General features: G+C 47.5%; 1 protein-coding gene across 1 annotated transcript in view; it reads right to left on the bottom strand.

The window, feature by feature from the left end:
- Nucleotides 1–21,604, bottom strand: part of TBC1D2B (TBC1 domain family member 2B) — a 109,359-nt gene that overhangs the window by 4,762 nt on the left and 82,993 nt on the right. The window contains exons 10-14 of the mRNA XM_049905693.1: nt 20,597–20,790; nt 15,521–16,015; nt 12,796–12,913; nt 5,186–5,371; nt 3,197–3,318 (exon numbers count right to left, since the gene is read on the bottom strand). Coding sequence (XP_049761650.1) covers nt 3,197–3,318; nt 5,186–5,371; nt 12,796–12,913; nt 15,521–16,015; nt 20,597–20,790 — 1,115 coding nt within the window. The remainder of the gene's footprint in view (nt 1–3,196; nt 3,319–5,185; nt 5,372–12,795; nt 12,914–15,520; nt 16,016–20,596; nt 20,791–21,604) is intronic.

Genomic DNA, 21,604 nt, shown 5'->3' with positions numbered 1-21,604 from the left:
CTTTCTCTCCTATAGCTGCTAACCCACAGGCTCGACAAGCCTGAACCCTAAAATGTCCACCCCCTTCTTTGCTACAGTAAACTAATGCCAAAAGTTCAAAGTTAAATCAATATCTGTCATTCACCCATTCAGTCAGTCAATGCTGACTGAGGCCCACTAGCCCAGGTTGGGGATGCAAGGTGAATTGGACACTACACCTCTGCCCCAAGCCTGGAAGGTGCGATGAAGAGATGAGGAGACAATGCTCTGCACCTTAAAGGCTCCCAGAAGTCCTGCTGCAAAGAAGTGGGTTTAATCTTGTTTAACGCAACATCCCATTCAGACTAGCATTACTTGGAGCCACTAGTCCAGGGGTGGGGCCAGGGCTTCTGTATTCTTTTGTTTTTTAAATCATTTATCTTTTGTTATTATTGTTGAAAATATACACAGCAGAACATATGCCAAATCAACAATTTCTACCTGTACAATTTAATGACACTGATTATACTCTTCAAGTTGTGTAACCATCCTCACCCTCCTTTTCCTAATTGCTCCACCCTCAGTAACATAAACCAGATGTCCCCTAAGCTTCCTATCTAACCTGCATCCACATTCTTAGTGACATCCCCCTGGTGATCCTGCCAGCCAGCCCGGCACTTGTTAATGCACCTGGGGACGCCTGGTCCAGTGAATCTTTACTTTCTAAAGTAAGCCGGTGGAGCAAGCGCTCCTGGAGCTGCTCACAAGGTGGCGCTGCAGGACCATCAGCGCTGCCGGCACCGCACAGCTGTGGGTAGCAACAGGAAGGAGGTGGCTGGCTGGGTGGGCTCTTGCCAAGCCCGCTCCCATCCGTGTCTCGTTGGCAGCTTCCGACAATCCAGCTCACCCTGTCGGGGTGGTGCGTGATCAGTGTTTGGAACCAAACACTCTGAACACAGCACTAGTTTTTGGCATGAGGAAGTTCATTCAATGTTATTCGTAGTAATCCTGACCCAATGCGAAATCAACAAAAACTCTCAGGGCTCATTCCCGGACGCAGGATCAATCTTTCATGGGCAAATATTATCCTCAGATTTAGGTCACTGTTGTTGGTGTATTAATAAGCCTGAAAATATCTTAAAAACCCACTCCCCAATAAAAGATCCTAAAATTAATGATGACTTCTAGGAAACTAGGCAAGACTCCGGCCATCACTTTCTGCTCCCAGCATCCACCTCTCTGGCGCCTGTGGCCTTGCTCAATACAGCCACAGGGTGTAGCGTCTCAACCTGGTCCTACCCCCATCGCTCCAGCCCTGGCCACTCTTCTGCCCCGACTGTGCCCACTGCCCTGCAGCTCCCCTGGCTGACCGTGGCCTGGTCCCACTTCTCACCTCGTCAGCCAGGAAGAGGGCGCTGTCCTGGAGGGCAGCTCCTAGGCCCTGCCTCACTGCCAGAGTGCTTAATAGGGGCGAGCCAGTGTTTTCCAAGTAGACAGTGACCCACGAGTGGGTCAGGAAATAATTTAGTGGGTCATGGTACAGAATTTAATAAAAAATACCAGCATGTGTTGCACAGGTTTTTACCAAGAATTTCACACTTCAACAAATTCTTCAGTTTCAGTTATACACACTCTACTAGTATGTGTGTCTTAGGTTATAGTCAAAAAGGTCTGAAAAACAGTAAACCCCAATATTTCCTAGTGAAAGGACTCATTAGGTTTTTACGTATATGCACAAGCCGGATGCAGAAGTTCAAGTTCAGAGGGAGGGGCTATCCTCATCTGCCAAACCAGCGGCAGGTCCACACAAATCCCTGCTGACAGTTCTCTGTAGCTGTAATCCTAGAGAACAGGGCCTGACCCACCAGGACAGAACAGTCCCCCCACCTATCCCAAGCTCCTGAAGCCACCAACTGGGCTCCAGAGGACAATGGACAACAAAGGCAGCCAAGAACAGTGTGGCTGGGGAGAGAGAGGGTGATATGGTTCCTGAACACTCGGCTGCCCAGGCCAGAAACTGCGGGTCTTTCAAGTTCAAATTCTTCCTCCACACTCTCTTCAGTCTGCTCTCTCTTCTCTATTTCTGGGGGTACCACCGCTGCAGGCACCACCTCTCGCTTGGACCCTCTAACGGCCACTCCCCCTTCATTGCCCAGCTGCCAGTCCTGCCCCAGTCTGACGTGTCCTTCTCTCAACTTCCCAACCCTCTTAGGATAGAGTACAAAGTCCTGAACATAGTCTACAGAGGCGGTAACAGCCCAGCTCTGCCACGTCCAGCCTCAACCCTAGCATATTTCTCGCCCTCTAGTCACACGGTGCCAGCTGGTGGACCCACTTCTGCTACTGTCATTGTGTACTGTCAAGCTGATTCCAACTCACAGTGACCCCATGTGACAAAGGAGAACTGCCCATAGGGTTTTCTAGGATGTAATCTTCATGGTAACAGATTGCCAGGGTTTTCTCTCACGAAGCTGCTGGGTGGGTTCAAACCACCAATCTTTCGGTTAGCAACCAAGCACTTAACCATTGGGCCACCAGGGCTCCTTTGATTCACAGTTCCTCAAGCAGGCTATGTTCTCACATCTTGATGCCGCTACGCCTGCTGCTCCCTCTACCCAGGACACCTCTCCTCACTGCCCCCTTCCAGCTCCCAGCTGACCTAGCCTGCCCCCTGCCCATCATGGCCTGTGCCTTCCCCCAGACTACTGATCGAAAGATGCCATGACCCTTTCCCCCATCAGTTCTTCCTCTATTATCCCCAATACCTGGCTCAGGGCCTGCCATGTAGCAGGCACTCAATAAATGGTGGTAAGATAAATAAAAATGTTGCTTCAGGTTGTTGAGATTTGTTACCCAGTCCCAGTGCAGTCAAGTCGATTCCGACTCATAGCGACCCTATAGGACAGAGTAGAACTGCCCCATTGAGTTTCAGAGGAGCGCCTGGAGGATCTGAACTGCTGACCCTCTGGTTAGCAGCCGTAGCACTTAACCACTACGCCACCAGGGTTTCTGGTATTTGTTAGAGAAAGGATCAAACCATCTTTTGTCTCCGTTCCTCCCCAGTCTTTAGAAGTCCCCCAGTGCTCACGTCCCTCCCCATTTCTTTTCTGCCCTGTCATACACAGTTCACCCAGGATGACTCTGAGTTTGGGGGCAACAAGGACAGGTCTGTTCTCAAGGAGGCAGAGGTCAGGATTGCTACTCTCTTGGATGTCTGAGCACTCCCCCAAGGACTCACCTAGCATCTAGGATAGTGCGAGTGAAATAACGGAGATACTTGAATATGGACATGGAGTCTTGCAATTTCAGGATCTCCTCTTCCTTGTATTTAAAAAGTGCCAGGGCAAAACGGAAGATAACCTGTGAATGGACAGGACAATCCGTAAGCAGAGAGGCACCGTGACTCCAGCACAGCCTGGGCTCTGGAGTTCCGGTGTACGTGCAGCTGCCCCCCGGGTCCTGGAGAAGGCCACTTAAGCAGCTGGCAGGGCCCTGCCCTGGGCCAGGAACTTGGTCAGAGACAAAATTTCCACTGGCTGGGACAACACCCCTTTTTTACAGAAAAATGAATTCTCGGGATTTTTCAACATCACTTTAGCTGAGATCAAACCATTTCTGTACACAGTAGATTACTGTGGAATCCCTTTATATTCAGCTAATACTTCTAGTCAGTAAAGAATAAGGAATTAGAAATCATTTTCAAATATAATCAAAATCAGAGATTTTTGACTCTGGAACTCTGAGAAAGCTGCAGAGGCAAGCTGCATCTCAACTAGCGAACTGGAGTCCAATGATGGACTTCTACTAAATATGGTGAATGAGAATCATGTTTTTACTGACTTGGTTTTGGGTGCTGTGTTTGAGGCTGGAGGAAATGGGCTCCTGGTGGTCTCACAGGTTCCACAGCTTTCGAACAACGGGCTTTCCCTGCATCTGAGGGGCGTGGGTGGCCTGCACCTGCCTGCACTTTCTTTTACAGGGCTTAACAGTCATGTTTCTTTGACCATTCTGCCTCGTGGCCCAGTGCTTCTACTTCTAGGACTAAATCTACAGATGCGCTCGTACATGGGGACAAAGATGTAACTATACGGACAGTCACTGCAGCGGTTTAAAATGACAAGAGATTCAAAACGACCTAAGTGTCCATCACCACGGGACGGTTACATACATTTCTGTGCTTTTAGACCAGAGTTTACAAAATAGGACCCAGATCTCTATGCAGATTACGTCCCTAAGATATAATAAGGTGAAAAAAAATAAGTCTAGGTTCCAAAAACCCAAACCAAACCCAGTGCCATCGAGTCGATGCCGACTCATAGTGACCCTATACCAACCCTACAGGGCAGAGTAGAACTGCCCCATAGAGTTTCCAAGGAGCACCCGGCGGATTTGAACTGCCGACCCTTTGGTTAGCAGCCATAGCACTTAACCACTATGCCACCAGGGTTTCCAAGTCTGGGTTAGATACACATAAAAACACCTGGAGAAGGCTATGTGACAAATTGAGACGCGCAACCAGGAGACTGGGGAGGGAGAAGGATCCCTTTTTCCACCAATGCCCTCAGTAGTAGGACGTGGACTTCTGTTGTGGAAATGCATTAAACCCAAAATAACCAAACCTACTGCCGTCTAGGCAATTCTGACTCATAGCGACCCTATAGGACAGAGTAGAACTGCCCCATAGAGTTTCCAAGGAGTGCCTGGCGGATTCGAACTACCGACCTTTTGGTCAGCAGCCATAGCACTTAACCACTACGCCACCAGGGTTTCCTGGAAATGCATTACCTATTCAAAAACCTTTTTTAAAAAAAAACACACAACAGACTGGGGTGGGAGGTCATGGGCAGCAAGGCTCTGGAGGTGGCTCCCTGCGTTTGTCCCCCTGATCCTTGGCTTATCAGAATCTCTGGGCCGCCATCTCCTCATCCATACAATGGGAATAATACAACCACCCACAACTACAGACGGCAAGGCTCAGACTGCTAGCCATCAAAGCTCTCAGTGCCAGGCTCAGGGATTGGCCCAGACTAAAGTTTTCTCATGACCCAGCAGATGACCGCTGTTTCCTGAGCTCTCATACCACCCCCAGCAGCACACCATATTGGCATCTCCCTGGCACTGTGGTAATCCTCACAGGCTCTAGGTGGCCACCCACTCCGCCACCATGAACGCTGCCCAGGGTCACCAAGTGTGTATATCTGAAAACAGTTCAGCTGGGCAAACCCACCTTTGGTCCCTCGTAAAGGAAAGAGTCCCATATTTTAAAGAGGATGTCACTAACGACACTATCCACAAACACTACCAGGAACCAGTTGAACGTGATGAGGGTGTAGTCAACTTTATACTGTTCAAAGTGGGTGTGCAATCGAGGCAGTTTTTCACTCATGAGGTCTCTGAACACCCGCTGGTCCACCTGGAAAGAGAACAAAGAAGGTTATGGGGTCCACCATAACACCAGCCAGCACACAAGGACCACCGTGCACTCTGACACCCCGGAGGTAGAGACCCAGCGTGGCGCACAGCTGGTTCCCACATGCACTGCATTCTCACCACTCTGCGCTCCCAAAGCAGCTGACCCAGCACATGGTAGGCATGTGTCAAGTGCCCAGCGAATGTGGCGGAGCAAACCACTGTCACCCTTTCCACAGCGAACAGGAGGCAAATGTTTAAGCCAGAAACCAACTCCTCTGCTCAAAAGTGACTGTGAACAGATAGCTGCAGAGTCCACAGAATGGTCATGCTGACAACAAAGGACTATAAACACAAGGCCTGGGCAGATGCAAGTTTTGAGCCAAAGAGAAAGTGTGACATCACCATTGGCCATTCAATATTTACTGGCCTGTACATGGGGCAGTGAGGTACCTGGGCAGTGCAAACTGTTTGTGCTCAACTGTTTGTACTAACCTAGAGGCTGACAGTTTAAACCCACCCAGTGGCACCATGGGAGAAAAGTCTGGCAATCTGCTTCTGTAAAGATTACAGCCAAGAAAATCCTATGAAGCAGTTCTACTCTGCAACACATGGGGTCACCATGGGTATGAGTTAGAATCAACTCGATGGCAATGGCATTTTCTTTAATAGGGCAGTGAGGGTAGCAAGGACTCAGGAGTCGGGTGGACCTGAGTTTGAGTCTCAGCTCCACCACTCGCTAGCTGGGTGGCCTTGGGCAAATCATGCTCTTAAAGCGCCGGGCCTCAGCTGGGAAACAGCTGATAGTATCTACCTTATAAAGCTATTACTAGTATTAAATGAGACTTTTATCAGCCACCTACCACACGACAGACAAGCATTAGGTGGTTACCATCATTCTGCGTCAGGCACAGGGCCAGTGCCGGGCACGGGGCTGAATAAGGTACAGGTCAACGAGCTAAAAGACGAGTTGGGGGGCCAGAGACACGGCTTATTATAATAACGGTGGTCTAAGCCCCGGTAAAGGTGTGCTCAGAGCATCACGGAGCCCAGGAGGGGCCCCAGCCAGGTCCAGAGGAGGAGCAGTGCTTACGGGCAGGGTTCCCGGCAGTAGAGGCAGGCGAGACAGCACTGCCAGCACAACCCAGTACAGAGGGCCAGTATGTTACTGTGGAGTCAAGACGGCATCCTATAGGCCAGAGCCTGTTCCAGTCTTTTTTCTCTGACCCACAAGAAGAAAGACATTTTCAATGCTCTCTCGGTCAACACATTAATCTGTGTGCATATATACAAAACAGAAACAAAAGTTTCACAAAACACATTTAACCTTACACAGTAGAACTTACTTCGATGCTTTCAGTTTTAGTCTAATCGATTTCATTTGAAGAAGAAAGCTAGTGCTGACCTACCAAACCGAGCCATAGTATAAAAGCACAATGGGCAATGAGAAGCATTAGGGGCTTCAGGCAGGGGACGCGTGCCCCTTGCCTTGTACCCGAGGCCCATCACTCCATTTGCACCGGGGAGGCTGAGCTGGCGGGGGAAGCCTGGGTGGAGACAGGGTGCCCTGCTGGAGGCCAGGGCGTGGTCCAGCAGAGGGGAAGCGGAAAGGCAGTGGGGTGGAGAGCACGTGGCCTCAGGGCTATTTTGGAGATAAAATCTATAGAACTTAAAAACCCTTTTTGGGGGGCACACCAGCCCTGGGGCAAGGACTAGAAGGCAGGAGGGGACAGGAAAGCTGGTAAGGAACCCAAGGTTGAGAAGGGAGGGTGTTGACATGTCGTGGGGTTGTTAACCACTGTCATAAAGCAATACGTATACTAACTGTTTAAAGAGAAACTAGTTTGTTCTGTAAACCTTCATCTAAAGTACAAAAAAAAAAAAGATTTAAAAAGCATTTGAGTAATATTCTAAGTTATTTTCAAAGATTTATGTTAAATTCTTTATAAACAAAAATTTTAAAGCATGCTTTCATTTTAAAAATTGATAATATGTTTCAGAGATACAACTTAGACCTTCATGTTACTTTCAGAATTGGGCTCCTTTCTTTTCTCACTTTCTAAAAAAGAAGAAAAAAAAAACAACTCTTTTGGGGCTATTGCGGGTCAGGAAAAGGAGGTGCTCAGAATCCCCAGGCTTCTGACCTGAGGCAGAGAGGGCAGAGGTGTGGTCCCCTGAAGCCGGCTCACAGGACTAATGGCTGGCCTGAGGGACTGGGCCATGCTGGTGCCTGAGGGGCATCTCCACTAGGCTATCCACAGGCCTCAGGAGACCTGGAGTTGAGGCTCCAGGAGAGACCTGGGCTGGCTCGAGATGTCACCATCAGATGTGGCAACACCTGAGAAAGAATGAGATCGGCTGAGGAGAGCAAGCCTCAGAGACACAATGGCCAATGCCAGAGCCCCACGGAGTGAAGGCAAAGGTGACGGACAGCCAGCTCCATGTGAAGTATGAAAGATGTCAACCTCTTAGTATGCCAGGAAGTGTCTGTGAATACCAAGGACAGCATACACCAAGTCCTCCTGCACTGCTGACAGGAGCGTAAACTGCTATAATCACTTGGGAGGGCAATTTGGCAGCTTCCAGAAAACATGAAGATGCTCACACCCTACAGCAAATTGACTCCTAAATATATATCCCAGAAAAACTTATAAAACTTCCAATTGCACATCAGTCAATTTAGGATAAAAGGTGAGATAATTCTTGGGATTACTAGAATACCGAAATAACTAGAACAATTAAGACAAACTTTAAATAATCCAACATTTTAAAATGTTCTTTTTAAGGACAATCCAAAACTTAAAAAAAAAAATCAATTTCATTTCCTTGTTGGAAGTTTTATTTTTCTTTATAAAGAAGCCTGGACAATTACAAATATTTAAAAAAGCCAAGGTAAGATAGGTTCAAGTAGGCATTACTAGCTGAAAGTTAATTTAAAAATTTTAAAGGCAAAATAACTTAAGAAGCTAAAAATATTACTAGAAACTATAGAAAGTTGTAAATCCACCTTAGGGTGCTTAAAGGACAACAAAATACAGAATTTATGGTTAGAAACATGCATTTTTGACCAATTTGCCTTTTGACTAGAAGGAAACAAAGACAAAATGTCAAAGGTATAAACTGGCTAAAATGAATTATAATTAATTTTCCTTAAAGACTTTTGGGAAACGAACGTACGTAAGAAGCTATAAAACCGATCCATGGTTTGTAAAAAGTACCAACCTTTTTCACCCATATTCGCCCCCCTCCCCACCCCATAAAATTTTGATAAGTCCGCGAAATACTAAAGACCCTTTAAAAGCTGGGAAAAGCCACCCCACAATGCACACGAGTTACCCCTGAGGACAAACGAGGCATGGAGGCCCTCTGTGGTCATTGCCCTGGAAGGCCTGCCCCTCCCTCGCCCACAACACCCCGTCCCCACCTAGAGGGCAGAGTCAGCACTGGTCTCTAGGAACAGCACTTCTCTGTTTTATTCCATTCCTCGACATTCAAACGACGACTACCATTTCTGCCACACTTCATGGGTAACTGGGGATACAGGCATGATAGGGACCAGGGAGCTACCTTTATGGTAAGGGACATGGACCACTGATCAAAAGGGATTCACTCTGTCTGGAGGGTCAAGGCTGAAGACACTCGGGAGCAAGGCAAGTATGAGCTGGCCTCAAACGGGGAGAAAGTCGCACGCACTTCTCTTCCCCTAGTCAGTTGGCAGGCTGGGCCTCATTCTTGAGGCTGCCCAGGTGCTTGGTAGACGGCTGGCCGTGGAGCAGGCTGCCAGGGCTGCCAGGAAACGAGGGCTCAGCCTCTGTCTCACCCCGACCCCGACTGGGCACTGGAGGACATGGAATGACTGTGTCATTCATCTCTGCGTCCCCGGTGCCTAGCACCAGCTCCTGGCATCCAATGTGCACTAACTCAGATGATGAAATGAGTAGAAAAAGTGGCATGCATCTGGACTGCAGCAGCAGCAGGCAAGGGTCTCAGGCACCTGGCCCTAGCAGGAGGCAGCTCTACCGTGGTTTGCTCAGGGCCAGGGTTGACTGCACACACAAAGCCAATTCCGTGCTCAGGTGAGCTTTACAAAGTGCTACCAATAGGAGAACAGTGAACGAAAGAAAGTATGTGCAAACACCTGACGGAATGCCAGAGCTCCCAAAAACGACAGCTAAGAAGCAGATCATGACACAGGAAAATGCTCACACTTTAATGTGAACCGGCCAGGCCCACCATGCTCTCAATGTGGAGACCTACATGTACTGGGAAAAAAGGCAGAAAGAAATACATAAAAATGTTAACTGTGGTTCTCTACGTGGTAGGATAACAGGGGACTTTCATTTTCTTCTTAGTATCTTTCTATATGGCCTAATTTTTGCCTATATATTGCCTATAGTGTCTAATTTTTAGTAAGCATCTATTAGTTTTATAATTAGGGAAAAAAAGTTTCCTTAGAATTTACATTTATGTTTATGAGACAACTGCATGCAAATTTTATCCACATACTTAAAATAGGTCTTTCCTCTTTGCTTATAAGAACAATATCACTAATAACTACTGTTGAGCTTTTATAATGCTCCAGGCATTAGGTTAACCTTTTATGCATCACCTGAATTCAATCTCAAACACTCTCTCTCAGGTGGGTATCATCCGCATTTGACAGATGCGGAAACTGAGGCCTGGCGCTGTGAAGTGATGGTCCCCACTCCACAGCTCACAGGTGAGAGGGCTCACTTCCTCCCTGGCCCAAGCTCCTAACCAATGTGCTCTACCACCTGGCAGAGGAATTATGAAAGATCTATGTTTCATTTCTCCTATTCTGAAGTCCTGTCACCTGAGATTTTTAAATTTAGGTCTTCAAAGTTACTAGCTTTTAGCTGCCCATGAATACAGACCACTTTCTTTACTGACCTCTTTAATCCCACCCAGCTCTAACTGCTGCCTCTTCCCACTGCCATTTATTTCCTACTTTACCCACTATTGTGACAGAAAACAGATCTGTAGGTAAAGTGAAGCAGTCCGGGGGAGACCAGATAAGCCTTCTCCTCTGAGATCAGTCGACATTTGTAAAGCTGGGTCAGGGGGTTGGGGGGACAGTCTGCCCCAGGAAGGCCAGGGCCCAGCATCACCTCACCACCCTCCTGCGGTGTCCTGGGAGGCAGCAGGCACAGTGGGGTGAGCTTGGGCCCAAAGCCACAGAGGTCTGGGTCTGGACTCTAGCTCAGACTTAGTGTCTCTGAACCTCAGTTTCTTACAAGTAAAACGGGGACGATGATCCCTACACCTCACAGGGCTTGATGAAGCTGTGAAGCTGCCAGCGCCGGGCTGGTGCTCACTAAAATGCAAGCTTTCCCTGGTCAAAGAGTTCACAAAAGCTTAGATGTTTATGATGCTGGTGCTAGGGTGCCGCCGACCAGCTGAAAGACAAGCAGGCCAGCAGTAATAAAGGAGCACTGTAACTGCTGTCCCAGAAGCCTGGGGAAGGGACTGGAACAGAAGCAGGGTCCTGAAGTTGGCCTCAGGAAGGCAGGAGAGCTAAGACTGAGCAGGAGCCTGGTGGGGAGACATCAGGGGAAGGTGTTCCAGGCAGAGGAAGTATATACACAAAGCACACAGAGCTCAGGGCAGGACCAGAGAATAGGGAATTCTACTGGGCACCAAGACGCTGCACAGGTGGGCAGGGACCACAGTGTGGAAGGAGGGCCCCCGCGGCCATGCATAAGCACATGGCTTTAGCCTGAAAGCTCTAAGGACCTCTATGACTCCAGCAGGGGGGTGGCATGACTTGCATCTGAGAATGAGATGGGAAGGTGGGTCACTGAAGGCAGGAAGGAAGGAGAAGTGGCAACTGCAGTGGGGCAGGAGAGAGGCAATGCTGACCTGACAGAGGTGAAGGGTCAAAGGGTATATGAGAGCCACCAGGCAGGTGGCAGTGACTGGTGAGTGACTATGTGGATACACAGGAAAGGAATGAAGAGGAATCTAAGATGACTCCGGTGTCTGGCCTGGGAAGCTAGAAATGTGGGTAGTGTAGATAGTCATGGGGGCAACAATCCTCCCCAAAGGCAGAAATGCAAATATAAAGAACCAGGAGAAGAGAACCCACTCTAAATATACAACAGGGGGAATTTTATTCAGGTAGCTGGTTACACCAGTGACAGAAAAGCTGAAACCAAACAGCTGATAGGAAAGCAGCCCAGAGATTAGCAATGGCAGGAGTCACTGCCACCCCTGGGTTGGGGGGATAAGGGGCGGGGGACAGCTGGCATGGAGGACCCAATCAGCTGGGAGCTGGAGGCATGGGGATGAAGCCACTGTCAGAGGCCGTGCCCATGGCGGAGTGAGGGGAGCCACATCTCTAACTCCAACCTGCAGTGTCTCCACTGCTGACTCAGGAGCTGGGACACAGCCTGCGGGCCATCCCTGTGATACCGCATGGAGCAGTATGGACCTGTGAGCAAGCAGGCCAAGAGGTGACACAAACCTGGAGAAGAGGCTGCCACACAGCAGGCGCTGACGCTGGCACCACTGTATGCAAGAGGCACACGTGACTGAAGGTGAGACGTGAGAGGGGTGGCCAGGCAGCAAGCAGAGAGAGGGACACATGGAAGCCCATGCTAGTGGCAGCCCAGCCTAAGGAAGTGGTGCCCTGGCCCACAAGGGCCAAGGGTTTGGTCCAGGGCTATCCCAAGCATGGAGACAAAATTGGGCTCTCCCAGCCCACACCCTCCTACACTGTCCCCTGGCTTCAGAGGCTGGGTGTGGTGTGGTGGACATGAAATGCGCGGCTCAGGCCTCCCGTCCAATGGCCCCAGCAGCTGCCCCTCTGGGTCCATCACATCTGCTCACAGAGGCCGTGTGCTTCCTGCAGGTTGCTCCCAGTCGAGGAGTGTGCACAGCAGGGGCACTAATGCAGGCCCATTCTTGTGAGGCTCAGGGTCCTTCAATAGGCAACCTTGGCTTAAGCACACCCCACTGACTTGGCCAAAACTTTCTTAGAACTGCACAGAAGCCTGAGTCTTCTCCTGCCCAATCCTTCCTTCCCCTGGCTCCCTGCCCGTTCATCCTTCATGGATGTTTCCCCTCACAAATCTCTTGCTCACTTGATCCTACCTTGGCATCTGCCTCTCGGGTTTGTGCCCAGGGGGAGAGAAAGCTGGGCAGTGAAAATGATATCAGGTTCTCACTGTGAAAGAACAATTAACTGGCTGGTTTTCAGTGCGCTGAGTGAGCCTCCCCCCAGTACTCACTTCCAAACAGCTCGAAACACAGCCTCAGGGACATGCCCGGTCTTGTCACGCTTTCTTCAGGGCTCAGTCGCTGAAGTCACACACATGAAGCTTCCCCTCCCACAAGGGCTTAGTTCAAGTCACATTCCAGCTATAGCTCTACAAGGTGGTGACTGAAGCACAATATTTTTAGAAGTACCTGGGATCCTAAAAGAGTCTTTGTGTAATAGTCTCGAGGCATGAAAACTTCCACTATGGTGACTAGACACCAGAAAGCGTCTTCTTGTTCCAGATACAGGAGGGCCACTGCCACCAATCTACGAGCAAACAGAGAACAAGGTGAGCGCTGGCACCATGCGCCCAGATGCAGACGCTGCTGCCAGTCTTCAGAGACGTCTGTACAACGTTTCTTCTCTCTCCTGGCCAAAGCTGTTTCTAGCTCTCCAGTCAAGAACACTACGTGTTTCTGGGCAGGTGACGTATGTTCTAAGGTTTGAGAAGTAAAGCTACACATCCCCCTTCACTCCGTTCAAAGAAGATCAGATTGTTTCCCAATACTAGCCTCGTTAAAAAAAAAGTCTGTTTTCATTATAAAATTTTTGCTAATGCAGCTAATGCTGTGAGTTACTGTTCAGGCAGTTCCAACTAACCCTTTTCTGGACAAGAAATCCAGAAACAAACGTGAATGTAAGTGGCAAAGATCACATGAAGGCTTAGAAACAACTCTCCCAATATCATCCAGCTTCCACACTGGGGGAATGAATTGGGGCTTTATAAAAAGAAACCCTTCTGAGGGACCTTCTAGCAGCAATGTGTCCACAGGATGCACATGAGGTGGGAAAGGAAGGAGTATGTGTCACCTGTTACTGGGTCATCATGTACATTTGGGTCCAGCTATTTCCATGCTGTCACTAATCAAGAGGTTACTTATCCAGGAATCTCAGGTATCCCAGGTATGGCTCTGAGCAGGCATTCAGGACACAAAGACGGAAAGAAAGAGGCGAGAGAAAAGCCTCTCTCCACAAAACTCAAATCCAAGGACCTCTGTCCACAGCTTGACGCTTCGGTGCGCCACGCCCAGGAACATTCCTGAAACTCCTCAGGATTTTTTCTTTTTCCTTCCCTATACAAAATTATAATGAATTTGTCTCAAATTAAAAAAGGAAAAAAAAAAAAAAAACACCGGAGGTAGATGGGAAGGGGCTGTGTTGAGTAGGCGTAACAGGCATGGAGAACAGAAAGGTGACACCTGGCAGAGACGGAGGAGAGAAAAACAGGAAACATGAGCACAGAAACCACGTCCCACAGCCACCGCAAACACCAAGAAAAGGGTAAAGAGCCCAAACTCAGCAGAGCCTTTGAGGGCATCGCTTTAAAGTAACTGATGTTCCAGGTAGTAGGCCTGAATCATCTAGAAAAAGCTCAAGTTCCGGGTGCTCGGAAAGCACGGACATGCACAAAATATTTCAAGGAAAAAAATTCAATAAAATGAACATTTAGAGGCTTTAATGCTGGTGGGGGTAGAGGTCCAGAGAGAAAGCTTCTCTGGAAAATGTATTTATGTCTAGAATGACTGATTCCATGACAAAACCAGACAAACGGAGCATCACTGCACCAGAAGGAATTGCCACAGCTTTTTCTTAGTGTCCCCAACAGGCATGCTCAAGTCCTCACCGGGACCCCTTAGGGGCTGGAGAGGTTTTCAGCCTCTAGGAGCTTTTAGGTGGAGTGCACAATGTGAATGTGGATTTCAGCAAAACAAGGCTGCTTTCCCAGGCAGTATCCTACTTACTGGCCTTTTCTGAATGGGGGACTGTCTAGGAGCAGCGGGCGTCCCCTGCGGACGCCCCCTTCACCTTCCCAGGGGCCCAGCGTGGCTGCCCTCTCTTCACCACCACAGAGGTAACGACTTCCTGGAAACCACTCGGTTTCGGGGCTTACCCAAGTTGACGTTCCAGGTTAAAAGGCTTTCCTCCTGCAATATTCTAACTTCAGGTGGGAACAGATATCCCTCACCTGTTACCTGCAGGTCAGCATCTGGCACGAGCAGGATTAAAAAGGCCTATGAGCAGCCAGAATACATGCCAGCATTCAAAACCTCAGGCTCACACACTGCACTCACTGCACTGAAGTACACACACGGTGTGTCACCGTTCTATTTCTAACAAGCTTGGTTACCTAATTTCACTACACAGAGTGGAAGAGAAAAGGACAATTACAGGGATGGCAGGAAGCAGAAACAGCAGGAAGTGTGCCAGCAGGTCAGAATCAGGCAGGTTGTAAAAAGCAGGCACAAGCACTCAGGAAGCCCAGTCCTGGGGAGCAGCTTCTCGGAGATCAGACCTCAGCACCTCCTGAGGCTCGTCCTGTCCCAGCACAGCCTGGATGAAGAGCCTGCATCTTTAAGAAAAGGCAAGAGGCTTTTCAGTGCCCTCTGTCTTGCAGGGAACTATGCAAGACCTTTAAAAGGTTACGGTCAAAAAGAAGACAAGTTTGGGCCCTTCCAGGGTTAAGCTTCAGCTACATCAAGAATTGCTGGGAGCACGAAGACCCTCTATAAACAAGGAGTGGCTACCAGTTTTCACTTCATGCATTACAAACTAATGAAAGTGAACTTCTGATCAAAACCTGAGTGTGCTGACAACAGTGAGGAAGAAAAAATGAGGAACCAAGTTGTTTCAAAGGAATCTGACTTTGATGTTCTTCATATTTTCTAAAAGCACGTGTGTTTCTCAAAATTACCCTAGAATTGGGGATATTGCATAATTAAAACCAGTTTGCTACAACTAGTTCTTTCCCCTAAACAACTGGCTTTTCTTGGCCTACCAGGAGGGGAGGAAAGTTCAGGTAGAGCCTGGCACCTACAAGTTCTCCTGATAGCATCCTAATGGCAAACAGGGGCACTCTATGGGCTGGGCACCCACCTGTTCAGACCCTGGCAGTAGCCGATGTCGGGATTCCGCCAGGAGAAGGCAAGCAGGACGTTTCGTAACTTCTGTATGCCTTCTGAGGTGGGACAGGAGTAATGTTTGTTGTTGGGCAGTGTCCGCAGCAGGTCCAGTTCGATCTGCTTGGAGGCCGGGTTCTGCTTCTCCAGTGCCTTCTGAAGCAAGGTTTGGAAGTACCCAGGCTCAGTGCTGTCCTTGAACTTCCTCGTGTGAAGGTCCACACACCACTTCCACACTTTGGAACGGTGATCGTGTGGAATGCCTGCACGGATCAGGTTTTTTAGTTCCGGGGAGCACATCATCTCCCTGTTCATTGTGCTTGCAAAATAGTTTTCCCACTTGACCCCGGTGGAAACTTCCTGGTTTTCTGTGAGGTAGAGCGTCTTTAGGTCCAATGCTCGGACTTTGGCTACCAACTTCTCTTCCTCATCGTCCTCAGGTACAGTCCTAAACCCGTAGATATCATATTCACTGTTGATAAAAACAAAATCAAGAGTATAAAATGACATAGTCTTGGCAAAAAGACCAGTGAAACAGAATAGAGAACCTAGACATCAATCCACGTATACACAGTATTTTGAAATATGACAGGCATTTTAAATCAGCAAGGAAAAATGAACTTCTCAATAAACAGGGCTGGGACAAGTGCCTTTCCATATTAAAAAAAAAAAAAAAAGGGAGTGTGTAGCAAGGTGTATATGGGTTTTTATGCTAGAGACTGACTTGATTTGTAAACTTTCCCTTAAAGCACAATAAAAATATTAAAAAAAAAATTAGATCCCTCCCTTCTTGATTCCATATAAACAAATCAGTTCCTTATGGATTAAGGCCCTAAATGTGAAAAGCATAGAAGAAAACACAGGCAAGACTGCAGACCAAGACCCAAAAGGAGACGGAAAAATTTGGCTACATCAACATATGTGTAAATGTATTTATATGTCATACCCATACATATATATAAATTCTATGCTTCAGAAGATATAATTTAAAAAGACAAGGAACAGCCTCAAAAACAACCAAAAAATATGTGCGTGGCTATATTTGTAAGCATGCACGTAGCCGTAGGCATATATGTGTATAGGTATATATACATAGGTGTAATGCACATATATACGTATACGCATCTACGTGACTGTACACACATATGTTCATATATATAGTAAAGCACATGGGGGGCGCAGTTACAGATACTTCTTAGACATAACCAAATACCTCATGGGATCGGATTTCTGGTTTTGGACGATTAGGACCATAGTCTTGTGGGACATCTTGGTCAATTGGCATACTATAGTTCATAAAGTTATGTTCTACATTCTAGTTTGGTGAGTAATGTCTGGGATCTTAAAAGTTTGTATGCAGCCACCTAAGATACAACTACTGGTCTCTACTTGTCTGGGGAAAAAGTGAACAAAGAAACCAAAGACTTAAACTAGTCTACAGGACAAATAGTTTACATGAACCACGGCCTCATCTATTCTGAGAACAGAAGAACTAGGTGGTACCCAGCTACCACTGCTGACCATTCTAATCAGGGCCACAATATATGGATCCTGATAGAACGGGTGAAAAATGTGGAACAGAACCTCAAATTTCTCAAAAAAAAAACAAAAAACAAAAGACTGAAAAACCAGACCAATTAGACTACTGGACTGGAGGACTCCCCAGGAATACTGCCCTGAGATCTCTTCAAACCAAAAACTAACCCCCAAGGTCACCTTGTAGCTAAATAATAAATTGGCTCAAAAAAAATAATGAATATCACCCGTAAATATTATGCTCCTTAAAAAAACCCACCTATATGAGACCAAACGGTCAACAATTACTTTAAAACAAAGATGAGAACGTAAGAGGGCAGGAAAATTAGATTAACAGAAATGGAACAACCAGAATGGAAATACTGAGAATGTTCACACGTTGTGAAGAACGTAACTGATGTCACTAAACAACTTGTGTAGAAATTGTTGACTGGGAACCTGAACTGCTGTGCAAACCTTCAACAAAAACACAATAAAACATTATTTAGAGGAAAAAAAAAAAAGACAAGAGAGAAAATATCTATACAGTAAAGAGGGATAAAGAGGAATTAAGGCTGAGGAGGCAGAACAATGGCCAGCAAAGATGCCTACGCCCTCATCTCTGGAACCTGTGAATATGCTGTGTGACTTGGCAAAAATAACTCTGCAAACAGAATTAAGGTTACAGAATTTAAACTAGGGCAATGATCCTGGATTATATGGGTGGGCTCACTGTAATCAAACCAGCCCTTCAAAGTGGAGGAGTCAGAAATCAGACAGGAGGAGAGGAGGCAGGTGAGATGTGAAGCCTGAGGACTTGACGGTTTCTGGCTTTGAAGATGTTGGAAGCTGGGGCCGTGAGTATGGGCCCAAGGGATGCTGTGGCTTCTAGAAGCAGGGAAAGGCCTTCAGCTGACAGCCAGCAAGGAAATGGGGACTTTAGTCCTGCAAGGAACTGAATTCTGCCAACAACCTGACTGAGCAAGAGAAGGAATTCTCCCCAAGAGCCTCCAGAAGGGAACGTAGTCCTGCTGACACCATTTTAGCCTGTGTCGGATTTCTGAATCCGACTTCTGACCTATGATACATTTGCGTTGCTTTTAAGCCACCAAGTTTGTGGCTATGGCGGCAACAGAAAAGTGATACGGAGGCCCTTCTCACACTGCTGCTGAGTGTGTGAGCTGGCACGCGCACTACGAAAAGCAGGTCTAGCAGAGCTGGGGATCTATATTCCCTCTGGGGCAAGAATTCCACTTCTAGTCTACATCCTAGAGGAACTCTCACATGGACAAATCGAGACACGTACCATGATGTTCACTGTACCCGTTTGTCTTAGGAAAAAAAGAAAAGTTCCTAAATGTTCCCGAGGGAAAAAAATGAAGACATTGTGGTATACTTATACAATGAGGTACTATAAACCAAAACCAAACCAAACTCGTTGCCATCGAGGCAATCCAGACTCACAGCAACATCACAGGGCAGAGTAGACCTGCCCCAGAGGGTTTCCAAGGCTGAAATCTTTATGGAAGCAGACTGCCATATCTTCTGCATGAGGTAGTATACGGCAGCTTAAAAAAAACTGCTCGGGAGCAACATATATCAAACTAGATAATTTCTGGAAATAAGGTTGAATGAAATAAGCTGCAAAAAGATATGTATACGGTGGAGGTGGTGTGTAAAAAAGTGTCATCAGTTAGAAATACATAGTGAAGTATTTACAGGTGAAATTACGTGACATCTGGCGTTTGTTTTAAAAGCCTCCAGGGAAGAAATCTGGGGGTAGGGAAGTAAGACAAAAAAAGATTGGCAAAACATTACTAACTGTTAAAGCTGAGTGATGGTTGCGCGGTAGGGTTTGTTTTACAGTAAAACCTGCGGAAGCCGGAACTGTATAAGGCGGAAACCTGTCAGAGAAGGGAAACTAACATATTTTCCACTAAAGTGAGCGACAGAAAAGTGGTAAGCCTGCATCCAGTCAAAGGTGGAAGACTTCTGAGACCCAGAAAAGCAAGGCTGTTCTGTTAAGTTCTGGCTTCCACAAGTTCACTGTATAATTGTCTACTACTTTGTATGCTTGAAATTTTCCATAGTAAAAATCTTTCTACGTATATGTAATGCTTGAAAACACACAAAATATGTAGCCAAAGTACAAAATGCACACGAGAAGGGCAGACACCAGTGACGGGCACTGGAATACCTCTGCTGGAATGTCCTCACAGGAGTTAACAATAATTACGAACGGAAAAGTGGTGCTTGGCTTGGAGGCAGAGCCACTGAGCCCAGACATCTGCATGCCGGGTCCGGGGTCCTGCCTTTGTCACCCACAGGCTGGGTGACCCTGGGCAAATTACATCCCCTCCCTGACCCCAGCTTCCTCATTTATAAAGTGAGGATAAGAACACCCGCCTCACTGGGCATTAAATACGATCCCACAGGTAAAATGCCTTGGTGCAGCCTCTGGCACACAGCAGACCTCAATAAAAGCGAGTTTTTGTCATGGTGATGTTGGTCATATGCTGGCAGCGTATTTTTTACCCGTCACCTGAGTAGCTGAGACAATGCAGACAGGTGCTGGGGGCTCAGAGGTGAAAGGTCATGGGAGGCTGAAGCAAGGCCTGGGCCCCAGAAAGATGGAGGAGGAGAAACTGGGCGAACGCAGCAAGCCAGGCTCAGGGACAGGGTGACAGGATCTGACCCAGAGTGGCAAAGGGGCACCAACAGAGGAGGAGGTTGGACCAAGGGAATTTGCAGATTTCTCCTATCTTCAATATTTCATAAGTCTCATTTTTTCCCCCCAGAAAATAGAACATAGGGTTCTTAACCCAAGACTGAGGAGCTGTGGCGGCACAGTGGTTAAGCACTTGGCAGCTAACTGAAAGATTGGCAGTTTGAACCCACCAGCCAGTCTGCAGGAGAAAGACGTAGCAGTCTGCTTCTGTAAGGATTTACAGCCTTGGAAACCCTATCAGGCAGCTCTACTCTGTCCTATAGGGTCACTATGAGTTGGAATCGACACGACAGCAACAGGTAACCCAAGATACTGATGGGTTTCCAGGTTCTGTGAATTTCCCCCAAATATATGCAATATTGTGTGTGCGTATGTGTGCGTGTGTGTTGCCAAGAGTATTTCAGGGTCAAGAGCGTGCCTGGCTTTTATCAGATATTCAGTGGGACCAGTGAATCACATTACCTAGGTATTTCTCACTTACAAAGAAAGCCAGTTCCCTACTGAGGGGTTCCTTTTGCTTTCAAGACAGCACATGTCTCAGGAGAGGACTCCTACTCCTTGGGAGCCTGGCTCCTCCTGCTGCCAGACCGGGAAAGGGTTTGGAATCAAAAGATCTGGACTGAGTTCCAGCTCCATCCCTTGTTTATTACTGGGAGGATGGTGACAGTAACCGTTGTACTGCCAGGACAGGGGTTGAAAGCATTAGATCAGACACACAACTGTGGAAAGCTTTCGCTGTCAAAAAGGGGGATTTCAGAAATGGGATTCCTGTGTGGTCGCACTACCCGCCGCAGTCACGAGCACCTTTACCTGACAAGATGAGGTTTAATGAACGCTTGCTCTGGCTGCTCTGGGCTCTCAACCTGCAAAGCGTCCTCCAGCAGCTGGGCTATGACATCCCGAGCAGGCCCCTGTTCTTCTGAGCAAACTGGCGTCTTCATTTCTTGAAGCAATATCAAGTATTTACTTTCTATTTGGCAGAGCTTGGCTTCTAGGCTAGAATACTGCAGAAAATTTGGTGGTTACTGCCATCCAGACAGAGACACAGGAAAAACAATCCTTAGGGACCTCAAACAATCAATGAGTGACAAGCCCAAAACTATGAGGATGTAAGAGACAGATCCTATCAAAGACAAGAGATTTATTTATGCCACAGCCACCTGTCATATTTAGAACAGTCTGCCATGGGACCCTCTTCCTTCCTAGGGCCTAGCATAGAAGGGTGCAGACCATCAGGTGTCTGGAGGCCAACACATGCATCAGCTCTGGGCAGGGGGATAGCAGCAGAAGCCAGGCCACACCCAATTACTGAGGTCAGGCTGTGTGCCACTTGGGACAGGGGCCATCAGTGGCCACCCCATGCTGCACCAACACTTTTCTAGGATGCTGTGACCCAGGACAAGCTCCCATCTGCCACTGTATCCCACAAATTAAATGCACCCCTAGAAAACATGCAGGAACAAGGTTTCAGAAGATGCTTTCAGGACTGTTCAAAATGGTATATAACAGCTGTTGACAAGTGATTATAACCGTAACGTCTGCAGTGCCTTTACACTTTGCAAAGCCTTTCCGTCCATAATCATGTCTGACTCTTGCACCAAGTCTATCAGGCTCGAAGAGGAGGCATTATCCTCACCAGCCCATTTCATAGATAAAAACTGATTCACACTTAACAACAGAAATCAAAACCCAAATAACCTAAATTTAGGGGACCTTAGAATTGTGGGTTTTTTTTGTTTTCCTTTAAACTCCACTAAAAATGGGTATGTGTATATGGAAGTCACATCTCAGGGCATTTCTCTTTGTCTTCATCAAAGA

The sequence above is a fragment of the Elephas maximus genome, chromosome 13 (genome assembly GCF_024166365.1).
Source record: "Elephas maximus indicus isolate mEleMax1 chromosome 13, mEleMax1 primary haplotype, whole genome shotgun sequence".
NCBI lineage: Eukaryota > Metazoa > Chordata > Mammalia > Proboscidea > Elephantidae > Elephas > Elephas maximus.
Note: the sequence above shows the minus strand (reverse complement) of the source record. Positions and strands in the feature narration are given on the sequence as shown.